Source organism: Cydia pomonella, chromosome 5 (assembly GCF_033807575.1).
Source record: "Cydia pomonella isolate Wapato2018A chromosome 5, ilCydPomo1, whole genome shotgun sequence".
Taxonomy (NCBI): domain Eukaryota; kingdom Metazoa; phylum Arthropoda; class Insecta; order Lepidoptera; family Tortricidae; genus Cydia; species Cydia pomonella.
The window spans coordinates 11673747-11689649 of NC_084707.1; the positions used below are offsets into that span (position 1 = coordinate 11673747).

Below are 15903 nucleotides of genomic sequence, written 5' to 3' on the forward strand. Positions count from 1 at the left end.
GGTAGCATTAACCGGCCTTAAGTTAATAATATACATGGACAACAATTGTAAATTTCCCATAAATTGACGAGATATATTATATCGTACAAATATTATAGTGTCGAATCAATTTTACATCATTGATTTATTTTTAACAATGAATATAGTAGTATAGGCTATAAACAATATCAAATACTTACACGTCTTTGAAACCTGGATTTCTTGCTTACAACAAGCACTATAGTTTTTAAACATTCAATTTCATAGGCTGCGTCTCTAGGGGTCATCCATTAATTACATCACACGTTTAGGGGGAGGGAGGGGGTCAAGAATATGTGACATGTTGTGACAAGGGGGAGGGGGGAGTCAGAAACTTTGTGATGTCACTTTAACTTCAGCAGTATTTATTAAAAAAAAAATTCGCTGTACAGTTAAATAACGAGTTTTTAGAACGATAATCGTTTTATGCGATTAATTTTCTTTCCTAGTCGGTTTTGTGTTATAATTACTAATATTTATTTTGTCAAAAATAATTTGATAAAATATTAATAGTAACTGTTAAAGTACTTGGGAAGCGACAATCAAACACCAGTTTCAGATCAAGACTAATCCTCATTTATTATATGCTTACCCACAACATGCATGAATATACATTTACCAAAGTACCTACAATCTCCTCTTTAAAAAAAAATACAAAAAAAAGTGTATGAGGTAAAACTGACATAAACAAGAGGTACATAATACCTAGTAATGTTTACTTTACTTTTGGTTATTTGTATTCTCAAACGAGAGAAAAAAAAACTAGGTGAAAGGTTTAAGAAATAAATGCTGACTGTTATAGGTAAATTTAAAAAGACTACAACAAAACTTGTTTGGTGTACAATTTTAAAACATGAAATTGCTATAACACATGACACAACACATCAACATGCTAAATGATTTTCTTATATCTATGCATAGTTACGTAGCAGTGTTCAAATGACAAACCATATTTTATTCCAGATAAAACATTGATTCGTGAGACAATGTACTTAATTCAGATACTAAAAGTAATAATTATGTAACGTTTATAACAATATTAATTTAATTACATTATAATGATATAATTGATTGAAATTAGTGTAAGAACTTACAACGAAACTCATTTTAATTTAGTAATAATAAACAACAACTTAGGCCTTGAAGTGCATGTACAGGCAATAGGTACATTATTATAGATATTAGATAACATTGATCATTGTAGAACTTATTATAGGTACACAACATACATCTTAAAATACATTACCATTCCAAACAGTTTACCAGCCCCAGGAACCCCACCGATCAGGAGCGATCACCTCCCTGCCGGAGCGAGTAACATAGTTATTACTATTATTATTGGTGGGAGCAGATAGTAAACTGGATGGACCGGGGCGAGCGACCGTGTCACGAGAATCGAACCCGGTGTCGATGTCGGTGGCGCGCGGCGCGCTGGCCGCGCCGCTCGGTGACGTCACCGCGCTATCACTGCAGGTACCGATATCATCGTAAGGCAGGGAGCACACAGAAGTGTTTTGCGCTGCCGGGCGCTGATCAGAATCTTTAATGAGATGTCGTCTATTCCGAATCAAAGTGCCACCACCACATATTTTTATCAAATACGAGCGTATACCGCGCAATGATATTACGGTACCACTCACCCAACGTTTGTCTATTCTTACTTTTACATTTTGGCCTGGGTGTAATTCAGACATGTCGCGAGCATTCTTATCATATTGATGTTTTTGTGTTTCTTGACGTATTTCCAACTCTTTTTTTACATTTCTCTGAATTTTAGGCAAAAGCAGTTTTGGAGGACATGGTACAATACCTCTTAGTTTACGGCTGTTGAGAAGCTCAGAAGGAGAAGCTAGCTTGTTACTAATAGGGGTATTCAAATACTCTAGTAAAGCTAGTCTAAATTCAGTTTTTTCATAGTGAGTTTTCTTTAGCAAGTTTTTGATCGTTTGAACCGTCCTTTCAACTTGACCATTAGACTGTGCAAAGTGTGGCGATGAGGTTATATGTTGGAAACTCCACTCTGCGGAGAATATCTCAAAACTATTGGATCTAAATTCAGGTCCGTTATCAGAGATCACCGTGTTAGGAATACCATGTCGACTGAAAATTATTTTTAATTCCTTAATAACGTGATCAGAGGTTAGAGAATTTAATTTTGCAACTTCAACGTATTTACTAAAATAATCTACTACTATCAAGTATTGGTTTTGCTGAAAATGGAATATATCAACACCTAGTTTGGACCACGCTCTTTCAGGCACTGGATGTGGGATTAAGGTTTCCTTTCTATTTTGATTTTTAAATGTCAAACATGCCTGACAGTTACTAATATGGTCCTCTACATGTGCATTTATATTTGGCCAGAACATACTCTCCCTAATACGCAATTTACATTTATCTATGCCTAAGTGCCCTGTGTGCACGCGCTTTAACATTTCGTTACGCATTGCAACTGGAATAACAATTCTATCGCCTCTCCATAACATGCCATATGCTAACGAAAGTTCGTCGCGATAACCCCAATAAGACCTAGCTTGAGTGTCAACCTCATGTTTGTGTGTTGGCCACCCATCCTTGACATACTTCAGTACTGTTTGTATTTCCACGTCATTTTGCGTAGCAACTTGTATTTTTACAAAATGCGTGTCCAGTAACGGGTTACTCACCGCGATGGTACAAACTTGTGCTTGCAAATCCAGCTGATCTCGCGGCACATCAACTGGACCGCACGTCGGTTCTACAGCGCGTGACAATGTATCTGCCATATACAAATATTTCCCCGGTTTATAAACTAACTTGAACGTGTACGGCTGTAAACGAAGCAACATTCGCTGTAATCTAGCTGGAGCGGTTGCTATGGGCTTGCAAATTATGCTAACCAAGGGCTTGTGATCGGTTTCTATTACTATGTCACCCCTACCGTATATATAGGTATAAAATTTCTCACACGCGTAAACCACGGCCAAAAGCTCCTTCTCAATCTGAGCGTAAGCTTGCTCAGCTTTGGTAAGCGATCGCGAAGCGTAACAAACCGGTAAGTCATTTTGCATAAGACAAGATCCTAATCCATTCTTAGACGAATCTACTGAAATCACTACGGGTTTATTGAGATCATAAAACTGTAAAACGGGAGCTTTTGTCAAACAATCTTTTAAGTCTTCGAACGCTTTTTGGTGGTGTTCTGTCCAATGCCATTCGGTATCCTTACGTAACAACTCCCTCAATACAAAATTCCTATCCGATAAGTTTGGTATGAAATTGCCTACGTAATTAATCATACCCAAAAATCTCTCTAAATCTTTTATGTTTTCTGGTCGTGGCATATTTTTTATGGCAGAGGTATGTGAGCTATCTGGATATATACCTTTCGCACTAATTCTATGACCTAAATATTTGATTTCTGTTAAACCGAATTTGCATTTATTTTTATTTAACTTTAAATTGATTTCCCGGCACCTGTTGAACACCTTTTTCAGCCGGTCGTCGTGCTCTTCTTTAGTACGGCCGTGGATAAGTAAATCATCTATAAATAGGCATACTCCGGGAATGTCATCAAAGTTTTCAAACATTCGCTTATGAAAAACCTCTGAAGCGGACGTAATTCCGAACGGTAACCTTAAAAACTTATACCTACCGAAACATGTGTTGAACGTGCAAAGATCCGTACTTTCTTTGTGCAAACGTAACTGCCAAAATCCCTGTTTTGCGTCCAACGTACTATAATATTTTGATCCCAATAAATTTACAGTAATTTCATCCAAGGTCGGCAGCTTGAAATGTTCCCTTTTAATGGCCTGATTTAAGTCACGTGGGTCTAGACAAAGACGTAAGTCACCGTTAGATTTTCGCGCTACGGTCATACTGTTGACCCAGTCGGTAGGGCCTTCCACTTTTGCAATTATGCCTTCATCTACCATGTTATCTAATTTTTCCTTGATATTATCCTTTAAGGCTACCGGCATCTTTCTCGGAGCGTGAACTACGGGTCTAACACTACTATCAATTTCTATCTTGTACTCACCCGGCATACATCCTAATCCCTCAAAAACGTCGTTGTACTCGCGAAATATATAATCATAATCCTGTGATTCCCGTGTGACGCTAATGTTCTTTATTAACTTAACTACCTTAAGTTCACAACACGAGTCGCGGCCTAACACCGGTGCTGACGGTACATCCGCTATCACGAACTCCAGTATGTAATAATTATTTTTGTACTGTACTTTCAAATGACACGCGCCTAGTACGATGATGTCGTTATCTGAGTAACTCTTATACTTTGTACTCGTCTTAGTTAAATCTTGTTCTGCTAAACCAACCTGGCTTAAATATCTTACCGGCAAAACATTGGCATCGGCCCCGGTATCCAGTTTAAATTTAATAGTAACCTCTGCTCCAAAAGTTAAATCTATAGACCAATGACTACGCGAATTACTAAGACAATAGATTACCTGATCGATAGGCTCCACTGAGGGCTCCACAGCTTCTACGTTATACACCGTGCACATGCGTGAGAAATGATCATAGTTATTGCAACTCAAACACATTTTCCCTAAAGCCGGACACTTCATGTACACACCGTGAGCTAGCCCGCACTTTAGACACTGCACTTCAGATCTAATTCCACCATAGGGTCCCATTTGTTGATGTTGGTGTCTTATTTCTCGCGATGAAGCAGTTGTTTGCGCAGGAGTGGCGCTGCGGCGCGGCGGCGCGGGGCGCGGGGCCGGTTGCGACCAGCCGCGGCCTCTGCCCCTCGGCGCGCCTCGCGCTCGATACCCTCCACGTCTTGATATCCAATTCACCTGACCGTACGGGCTACCCTCATTCTCTAGCATAACCCGGGCTTGACTATTACTCGCAGTAATATTATAAGTATAAGCTTCATGTTCACAGGACTCTTTCTTGATTGCCCCCGCCTGCAACTTCGATATTTGTGCAATATTACATATTTCCAAGGACTTTTTTAGAGTTAAGTCCGGTTCTCGCAATAAACGCTCCCTCAGCGCGTTCTCCTGTATTCCACATATGAGGCGATCCCTTATCAAATCATCTATTAGCTCTTTAAACTCGCAAGCGCTTGCTAGTTTTTTCAGCTCGAATGCGTACTGCTCAATTGATTCGCTTTGTTTTTGGCACCGAGTAAAGAATTTGTGCCTTTCGATCGTAATATTTTTTTTCGGTGAGAAAAAAGATTCGAACTTGTCCAATAAATCCTTAACACTAGCAAATGTACCTTCAAATTGGGCATGTACCTCGCGACACTGCTCACCAATCACATGCAACAATATACTCATCTGCACCTGAGCACTTTTTTTAGATAATTCACACGCCTCATAATAAACTTGGAATGATTTTCTCCATTTTTCCCATTCCTTGGAGAGGTTCCCCGATGTGACATTCTCTAAATTATTTGTAAAACTAAATGGCAATGGCGGCGGCAACACAGCTTCCATTACGGCACCAGCACTTTTCGATCTTGTAATTTAAATGTCTACAAAATCACAGTAATCACTACAATTCCCGAGTTTTCAACACCCGCGTTAACTAATGTACACATTTATACTGTGGCTGCGCCATGTTAAAGTACTTGGGAAGCGACAATCAAACACCAGTTTCAGATCAAGACTAATCCTCATTTATTATATGCTTACCCACAACATGCATGAATATACATTTACCAAAGTACCTACAGTAACAAACCCGATTCGCCGATTTTGTTGAAAAAAAATATGAACAAGTGTGACAAGGAGGGGGGGTGTCAAAAAACCTAGGAATTCGTGTGATGTAATTAATGGATGACCCCTAGCAGGAGCAAACTAGCTAAACGGTGAACGTGATCACAGCTTTCCGTAGTTCACAAAACGTATTCAGGTAAGCAAACTAAAATCACACCATAATCTTGACAATTATATACCTAGTATAGCTACGTCTCTGCATTGGCTAGATTGATACGTCTTCGTTAGAAAATCAACCTTATTTTCTTAATTGTAGGAGACATTTTTAGACTAGTGGTAAAAATAGAGCTACGGTGACGGGTCCAAGTTCGAGCGATGAATCGTCATATCAAGTCACTCGCACTATCCGCGGTCGCTAGCCCCGCGTCACCGGCCCGCGCGGCAGCGGCGGGCGTAGTCGGGCGCGAGCTGGTGCAGCCACTGCGCCCGGATGGCGGACACGGTGACGAGGTAGGCGCGGCGCGTGTGCAGCAGCTCCGTGTACAGCACGGCGGGCGGCGGCGGGCGCGCGGCGTGCAGCGCGCCGGCCGGGTGCAGCGCGGCCGCCGCGCCGCCCGCCGTCACGTAGCGCGCGCCGCCCGCCGCCGCGCCGCCGCGGACCCACGCGCAGTTCGTGAACAGACCGCTCACCAGACACTTTAGGAGCTGCAAGCGAATATGCCTAATTGAGAATAATCGACATCATACACGCGCAGATCCAGGAGGACGACGGAGGCAATCGAATATCTACCACTACACTATATACATCACTACCACAAAGTTCGGACCTTGAAAAGACCGAACTTTTCTTCTTCTTCCTCGCGTTGTCCCGGCATTTTGCCACGGCTCATGGGAGCCTGGGGTCCGCTTGACAACAAATCCAAGATTTGGCGTAGGCACTAGTTTTTACGAAAGTGACTGCCATCTGACTTTCCAACCCAGAGGGTGACGGAAACACCCCACAAACAATAGACCACCTTCTACGACTGCTCAAAATTCAGCATAGCAAGATTCTACCATGAAATCATCTGTCATAATCTCCAAATTCAACCTTACAGCCTGTAGGTCTGGGACCTCATTAGCACATTAACCATTATCATTAGTACATTAACCTCATTTTGCAAACTATCCAGGACCATAATCAACAGTCTAAAATCGTTCAACAACACATAAAAATAAAATAAAAACTCATCTACACCACCCATCTTCAGATCTTAACATTCATTACCATCATCACCTTTCATAACAACACAACATCACCCCAGTGTCTCATCATTCATTAGAGATATAAAACATCCCACAGACCATACGGATCCAGCCGCCCGTAAACTTCGCGGGGACTGGACCCAAAATTTTAAACGCATAAAAAAACAGAGGGTAAACTAGGCCTGGTTGGGATTAGTCCGGTTTCCTCACGATGTTTTCCATCACCGAAAAGCGATTGGTAAATATCAAATGATATTTAGTACATAAGTTCCGAAAAACTCATTGGTACGAGCCGGGTTTGATCCCGCGACCTCCGGATTGCAAGTCGCACGCTCTTACCGAAAGACCACCAGCAGCGCTTCTCGACCAATTTTTTCGATAAATTAAATTAAATGTAGTTCGCGTACCTGATCGGTGGCGTTTCCACAACTTGTGACGGCGAGGTTCAACCGCTGGCAGATTGCTAGCAGTTGTTGTCGTACCTCACTGGCGTACACCAAGTTCTTGTGATTTAAATAGTTTTCTTTACACCATTGCTGTAATTTTAAAAAAGGTATGTTGTATTGTCGAAACGTATTTAGGACTCCGCTTTTTCAATAAAATTTATAGAGGCCTATTTTTTCTAAATTTAATGATTAATAAGTAGAAATAAGCTAATTTCGGTAACTTTGTAAATATTCAATTGTCTTTTTATCTCGTAAAACAGACTGTCATAGTTTTTGCCCGGACTGAACATTTATCTATATTAAACACTCACCTTTTTCAATGGCGCTTTGCAAAATGCTTTATAAACGTTTAAAAGGGTCATGTGATCGCCCAAAGGCGAGATGAATTTTTGCTTCACTTTTAACGCTTCTTCCCGTTTGTGCATTGGCGTGTGAAAGATGTTTTCGCTCGACAACATGGCGACTAAACTTAACGCCTGGCGAAAAAAAACAGTAATATTTAATACATGCTAAAAGAATACTCGTATATCAATTACATGGATAACCAGTAATAGTTATGACCGTCTTCTATAATTTGAATGGCAAGATACGAACCTCGTCAAGACAGTCGAATTCGGGTGCACTCAGAAGTACTTTAGCGTATTTGGGATCAATTGGGAAAGATGCCATTTTTTTCCCAAGAACCGTCAACTTTGGACTAGTCTCGTTATCAATAGCACCTGAAAATAACATTTTTAATTAATTACTATCAGGCGTATTCTAATTTTATATATAATTCGATCTAGATTAGATAGGGAATGGAACGGATCTGTCAGTATCAAAAGTGACGTTTTTAGGGTACCGTACCCTAAGGGTCAAACGGGACCATATTACTGAGACTCCGCTGTCCGTCCGTCCGTCTGTCACCAGGCTGTATCTAATGAACAATGATAGTTAGCCAGTTGAAATTTCTAAAGGTTATGTATTTCTGATGCCGCTATAACAACGAATACTAAAAACAAAATAAAATAAATATTTCTTTCCAATCTCGAGGTTCTCATCCAATCACCGAAGTTAGCAACGTCGGGCGGGGTCAGTACTTGGATGGGTGACCGATTTTATAGATACTGGTACGGAACCCTTCCTGTGCGAGTCCGACTCGCACTTGGCCGATTTTTTATTGAAGAAATGTCTTTTTTGATACCGACAGATCCGATCCACATATAATCCAGATTTTTATTCTATAAATAAACTTAGACTACGACTGTATGTTTTTTTTAAATAATATGTCAATGTTACCTAACAGATGGATTGATCTTGCAACCCGAGGAATTCAAAATTTCAAGAATACAATAACACGTCAATGTATTTAAAAAAAAAACAATATATAGTTGCGCATACAAATCAGTCTACCGTATTTAGTTGCGGCAGAAATGAAAATCTATAAAATTACACAACAATTGATCAATGGTATCAAGTTAAAACTCACCTAGCTCTTTTAGTAATGTCAATGAGGCATTGATAGAGTCCATCGGCGGTGTATCTATAAGTGGAAACGTGCTTGGTTCTATGCCTGCTGCGATCAACAACAGTATCGTAGGCGCCAGTGGACATCTGGAAAAATAATTATAATTACAATCAGACATTCGTCCATCAAATCGCGCCCATGCCGTGATTACTGATTAATGATTATAGTTCAAGAAGCGTAGGTAAGTATTTTATGTAAGATAGTAGGTAATTAGTTGCAAAGTGAATTTGATACAGAGGTGGATTGTAGCCACAGTAAATTTACTGCCATCTTTCGACACATGATTAAAACGTTTAGAACGCCATTTAACTTTGATCCTTATTATTTTACAGATATGTGTTAAATTTGTTAAATATAATATTTGTTAAGTGGCGCCATCTAATAGATCAATCCTTTAGTGCCCGAAAAATGGCGCCATTTTAAAATATTTAACAAATTGAACACATATCTCAGTCAGTCAGTTTTAATCATGTGTCGAAAGATGGCAGCAAATTTACGTGCTACAAAGTTTTCTTTGACAATACACCTCTATTTCAAGTTCTCTTTGGTAGTAGCGTAAAAAAGAAGTTTTTTTGGCAGAAATACTTATGGCAATAATTTCGGACGTAACAGAAGAGATTCAACACTAAGACTAACATGCGTCCAGGGGCGGCCATAAGATTTTTCCAAATTGAGCCAGCCGACTTCAACAAATGGTGCAACATACATTACTTAAAAAACCGACGAGATGAAAAATTTCTGCTACCAGTAGCTTTTCGGCGAAGGAAAACATTATGAGGAAACTAGACTATAAAACCTACTTTCCTCTCTGAGTCTGCGATGGCTTTCGCAAGCCAAGTCAATTGTTGAGACTAGTTGCCAAGCGGCCCCCAGGCTCCCATAATCCGTGGTAGAGCTGGGACAACGCGAGGTGGAACAAAGTCGCCTCAGTTTAACGAGATTCACGGTGTACCTGATAATCTCGGGGGTCCTGTGCACTGACCGGACCGTCAAGCGCTTAGCGATAAGGACTCGGCGACAGTGCAGCCCGTGCGATATTATATTTAGTATGATCATAAGTTTGGAAACGAATGTAAACTCAAATAGTTCAATTACTGAGATGTTATACGATTGTACTAATATTTTTATTTAACAACCACGCTATAAGTAATTAAAATAAATAGAGTTTATCTAAAATTACCTTCTGTATTTCATTACAGTCGTTTAATTCGTTGGCATTCAGAGAGTGCCGGCACGATTCCGAAAATGTTACGCTTACTGGCGATATGTGTTTATTAATCTTCTTCCATTCTAATACATGGGCGGGCGGTACCATACCTGACAATCTCGGGAGTGCTGTGCGCTGGCCGGGCCGCGAAGTCCTGAGCGGTGAAGAGGCGGTAGGCTGCACCGGCGGCGGTGCGGCCCGCGCGGCCGGCGCGCTGCCACGCCGCCGCTTGCGCGCACGCGCGGACTCGCAGGCGCTCCGCCCCGGTCGCTGTGCACCAAGTCCTGCGCACATGTGCATATTCTGTAGTTTTTTTTTTTCAGAGGATACATTTCGAAAATGCTTCAATTCCCATAACATATTTTAATAAAAACCAATCTACGATTTCTAACAAAACATGCTGTATGAAAGAAGAACACGAGTACTTCTCGTCATCCGCGACTCTAAAAAAAGGTTACGATTGGTATTCGTGATCGGTGAGTTTGGCGTGCTAGCCGATTTTATAAAAATAAATATAATAAAAATGCGGCCCGAGTGGTTCTCACCATCGGCGTGCAAAGTGTTAATTGGGTGGGAAACTGTAAATCAACCAAGATTCAATAAGAACTAGACTAATGTTAGTACCTAGTTCAAAAAACGCTTTAAGCTAAAAAGCAAACATTGGTTGTGTAAGATGTACATATTCGTGCTTGGAATTAGATTGCTGGTGTAGATAGCGCTATAATAGCGCCACTATACGGTTTTATACATTATGTAGTCAGAGTAGGTACGGGTACCTACGGATGAAAGACAATAGTGAGTATTACTGTAATGTTCTGCCGCCAGAGTACAGCACTAGCACCTATCTTAATCCATAGAGTAACTAATACATACTGTGCATTAACTTGTTTTTTGACAAGTTTTCACTGATAATAAAATATGAGATTGGTGCATCAAGGCGGTATGTTTACAAGGGGCCCACCGGGAAATGCGAAAATCGAAATTTACTGATCTGCCTCTTCATCGCTCGAATATGCAAGTGATTGATAGAGGTTAGATAACGAAATTTCGATTTTCTTGTTTCGCGGTAGACCCTCAGATTGCGATGGATTGTGGTAGTGGCGCCCCCTATGCAAACTTTCACGTAATATTCCTTATTGACAATACACTGTCCAGGAACCTTTATGACGCCGTACAACGCCCCCTATAGGTATTTCACATTTTAAACTAAGGACACGGTGTTTTCTGGAGTTAGCATGATGATATTAAGAAAACTGATAGAAAAGTTCACAGCTGATACTACAAATAAAATGGCTATATTAATATCTTACCTTTCCTTTACAACTCCTGTATCAATAACACATTTTATTTGTGGGATAGTGACAGAAGCCTCTGCAATATTAGTAGCTAGAACAATTTTCCTCATCCCTGCTGGTGTCTGCTTCCACACTTGCAATTGCTTGGCTGCAGGAAGTCCGGCATATAGGGGACATACTAATAAAGGAGGGCCGGGGGCTTCCTGAAACAAACACTTTGATATCAAAAAACAGTTGGTCAATATTTCATTTTGATTATTTACCTGATTTTGAAACTCTTTTGAATTTGTAAATACTGAACTGAGCTAATAGGAAGACAATCAAGTCAAAGAAGTAATCAAACCAAGCTGCACAGTGTTGCCAGATGGTCACAGAAGTCATATTTTTCGTGACCTTTTGGCCACAAACTACACAGACACCGCATTATGAAGCATTTACAAAGAACACGAGGTCACCTACACAGCTGCAATTTTACTTGTAAAATGCTACAACGCCACTTTCTGATATTTAACAAATTTAACACATATCTGTGAAAGAATAAGGATCGAAGGCAAATGGGGTTCTAAAAGTTTTGATCGCGTGTCGAAAGATGGCAGTAAATTTATGTAGCTACAAAGTTTTCTTTGACAATACACCTCTATTTTAAATTCTCTTTGCTGTGAGTTCATTTGTACGTATTTAGGTAAATAAATTGTCAACAATACTTACTTTAGCTATTTGCTTTATGTTGTACATGACTGTTTCAATTTCTTCTTGTCCCGTCAGAAACACCAGAAAATCGTTGCTAAAAATAAATTAAAATAATAAAATAAATTAATATGTACTGTAAATTGACAAATAATATTGAAGATACCTAAATGCCAAAATACAATTTTCATATACTTAAAGCACTAAGTATCATCATCATAGTACAATTTTTAAAGTTATATCATAAATCTATATACCAAATCACAACCAACCTGAAAAAATTCTGAATTGAGACTACAGAAACTTAATTCCACAAGTGTAATTTTTTTTCAGGCCTGTTTTAAGCATGTACAGTGACTGGGTCCCAGTCTAAACGTAAAGAACGCCTAAGTAATGTAGCTATAGAAAAAAAGGCTTTCAATACTTACTTTGCTGGCATAGTTCTATGAAGTTCGAAAAGTGTGCACACTGCAGCATATTGATAATCCTCCTGTTTCATCTTAGAGTGGTAGATAGTAACAGGGTGCGTCCGGCCTTCTAAATATATCACTGGACAGTTATTAAAGTATGTTCTGAAGGTGTCTACATCCATTGTTGCGGACATCACAATAACCTACAAAGATAGGTAATGGTTAATTTATCTGATACAAATCATTCTCAAGTGCCAAATTTGTATTGAAACATCCAACTAACAACAACAACAACAGGTGCTTTTCATAGGGGAATTATAATTTTATCAATTACTCATTGATTGAAACAGGCCCATGTTGGGACCTATTTATGTTGCATAAACCTACCACAGGGGCTAACCTCAAACTAGCTTGTGAGTAATTAGTAAAAATTCTCTATTCCAGTTCTACCTCTAAGTGCAAAATAATTAACATAGTACATATAGTAAAGTAATACTAAAATTCGTGTCATTCACAATAACACACAGATTTGTCAAATCTAACCTTTAGTAACATGACTTTACGAGTCAATGCATGCATCTTTGTAAGTTACATGATTTATATACTTCCATTATTATTTTTTTACAAAAAGCTATATTACCTTAAGAGGATTTAGTTTCTTTTCTAGTCTCTCAATTTGCGCCAGTTTAACAATGCCAAAGAGCACATCAGTACTAACTGTGCGTTCATGGGCCTCATCTAGTACCACAATGGAATACTTCTTCAGCAAAGGATCAACTATGGCTTCCCTGAGCAACATTCCATCAGTTAAGTATTTTAGTTTGGTTCTAGGGCTAGTCATATCCTCAAATCTAACTGAATACCTGCAAAACATAATGTTTTTTATAGATTATTTTAGCATTAAGCATCATATAATGTTTGAAACTTTAAAGTATGGCATTCTTCTCTTATTCTAGTTCATTATTCAACATTAACATATTAAAGTATGAGGTTCTTCAAAAAAAAGAGTGTACAGAACTTAAAGTCTAACACCTCTGGAGTTGCAGGCGTCCATAGGCTAAGATTGCTTACCATCAGGCAGGTTGTATGCTTGCTTGCCACCATCGTGGTATAAAAATATACTATAGAATATTTCAAGTTACTGTTTTAGTTAAGAGTATGGATGCCAATATTGCTGATGTTACTATAGACTGCATTCTAACCGCAATTTGTATTGTAAACTGCTGGCTAGTAATACAATATAACAATTAAGTTGTTTCAAAATTAGTAAAATTTCCAGTTTAACATTACGATACTGAATCGCAGAACATGCCAACAAGCTTAAGAGTTTCATACAAATAAGTTCTGCATATGTGGGGTTGGAAGGGTTAGGTGTCAGTAGAACATCTAACACATAACCTTGATCTACCCCTCAATATTGTACTCAAAATCTTACATAAGACAGCATAAATAAGGATGGCAGCTGACTGTCAAAGGTATTGGTTGGTGTTAAGGTATAGTTGGTGGCATACCTGGCATAAGCTTTACCTGTCTCTTGTTTTGTTCTATGAAAATCACAAGAATTTGACATTATTCATATATCAAATGGCCAACCCCTTACAATAAATCATCATTCATAATCACAAATCAACATTTTTTAATGACAACAAAATGTTTTTACCCAACAATATTTCCAATATTCGTGCTCATTTCAGCAGCAACCCTGATTGCAATAGTGATCGCTGCTACTCTTCGCGGTTGTGTCACAGCAATGCACCCAGGTCCTTCTAAACGCTGTTCATGAATCAGCTGAGGTATTTGAGTTGTTTTCCCACTGCCAGTTTCACCAATCAATATCATTGTATCATTTTTCTTAATTTCTTCCAATAGTCTTAAGACAAACAAATTAGTGGGTTAAATATGATATTCTATAAATGAAAGCATAGCAAATCCAAATAATTTCTACTAAGGTAAATTTTACTTAAATACACACCTGCCCCTAACTGTATACACAGGCAAACGCTTTCTTGCTTCAAATAGGTTTTCTGCAACAGCTTGTTTTACTGGAGCTTTTTCAATTCCGGTTTGAGGCTTACAACCATTAGAAATCAAAGGTTTATTTTCTGTATTACAGGATTTTTTCTTTTTAACATTTAAGTTTTCCATAAAGGTTTTTCTCTTAAAGTTATCAACTTTGCCTCCATTCTGCTTGCCCATTGATGTATATTTGGAGTCCATTGTAGAAATCTAAAATAGATTAGTTACATTACCATAGTAGATAAATCAATGCACATTAAATTACAAATCTAAGACACAATGTTAATAATAGTAACAATATTTAAATAACCTTACCAACTTCTTCGCTCTTTTACAAAACAGAAATCAAATGTTTACGTATATTTTTTATCATTATAAATATGAAATTATTGAAAAAACGTGCAAGGCCATTCGGCCACGATAGCCCTCGAACCAGGAAATATTTCATTACATTACACTTATTTATTTTTCGTGATCGTGCTCTGGCTCTAGTCAAAATACAAATTTACTTTACTCCAGTATTCAATATGTATTAAGTTAACACTAAACAAAATGCACATAGGAGATAGGAGGTGGCGCCGTAAAGTACTATTATTATAATATAATCAACGGATAACTAAGATAACTTTGTCATACAACAGCACAACACATAACCAAAAAGTCCAAAAAGTACCGAGCAAACTGTCAAAAATGTGAAATAAAATGTTCCGTATTGTACGTATAGTAGTTTTCTCGCCTCTTTTTACAAATAATTATGCCTCTGATATAATGAAATAATATAAAAACTAAAATAAAAAAAGGTTTTTTTTTATTATTTGATTACATTATTCTTACTCCATTACCTGTATAAATTCGTTAGCAAGCACTTTGCTTCACCGCTTTTTTCATATTATTTTGGACTGAATGTACGTCATGTCATCTGTCACCAGTGTTGTCACATCTACCTACTTTTTGGTAGATCTACCTATTTTACCTGCGTTCTACCTATCTACCTCCTTCGGCCTGAAATCTACCTATTTTTCAAAATGGTACAATTGTAAGCAATTCTCAATACATGTAACGGTACATTACCTAATTTCTACCGAATTTAGATTCGATTTAATGAAAACTTGCCAAAGAAACAGATTATACAAGCAGGTTTATTACCTACAAACAATGGAAATCCTAACTTATGTTTCAATTTCTTTAATGAACATGTGTACTAATATCACAATATTAAAAACTTATAAATAATTCAAAACATTTTTAATCATAACAATGTACTTCTATTGAGTGGTAGATCTACCTATTTTTCATTTTAAATTCCACCCATTTCTACCTATTTTTGCACCCTGTTCTACCATTTCGGCAAAATTGTATGTGACAACACTGTCTGTCACTCAACCGTCATTACC

General features: G+C 38.5%; 1 protein-coding gene across 2 annotated transcripts; it reads right to left on the minus strand.

Moving 5' to 3' along the window:
* Positions 1–5748: 5748 nt before the first annotated feature.
* On the minus strand, positions 5749–15418 carry LOC133517706 (ATP-dependent RNA helicase DHX33-like). Of its 2 annotated transcripts, none has more exons than XM_061851077.1 (13): positions 14820–15418; positions 14466–14719; positions 14154–14363; positions 13134–13356; positions 12512–12696; positions 12105–12180; positions 11412–11599; positions 10212–10385; positions 8856–8980; positions 7982–8106; positions 7699–7863; positions 7349–7477; positions 5749–6401 (listed from the first exon to the last, which is right to left on the minus strand). In XM_061851077.1, the coding sequence occupies exons 2-13, from the start codon at positions 14708–14710 to the stop codon at positions 6123–6125; spliced, it is 2124 nt and encodes a 707-aa protein (XP_061707061.1). In that variant the 5' UTR covers positions 14711–14719; positions 14820–15418; the 3' UTR covers positions 5749–6122. The 2 variants fall into 2 exon arrangements, with proteins under 2 accessions (XP_061707061.1, XP_061707060.1); XM_061851076.1 differs by having other exon boundaries at positions 14825–15416.
* Positions 15419–15903: the final 485 nt, after the last annotated feature.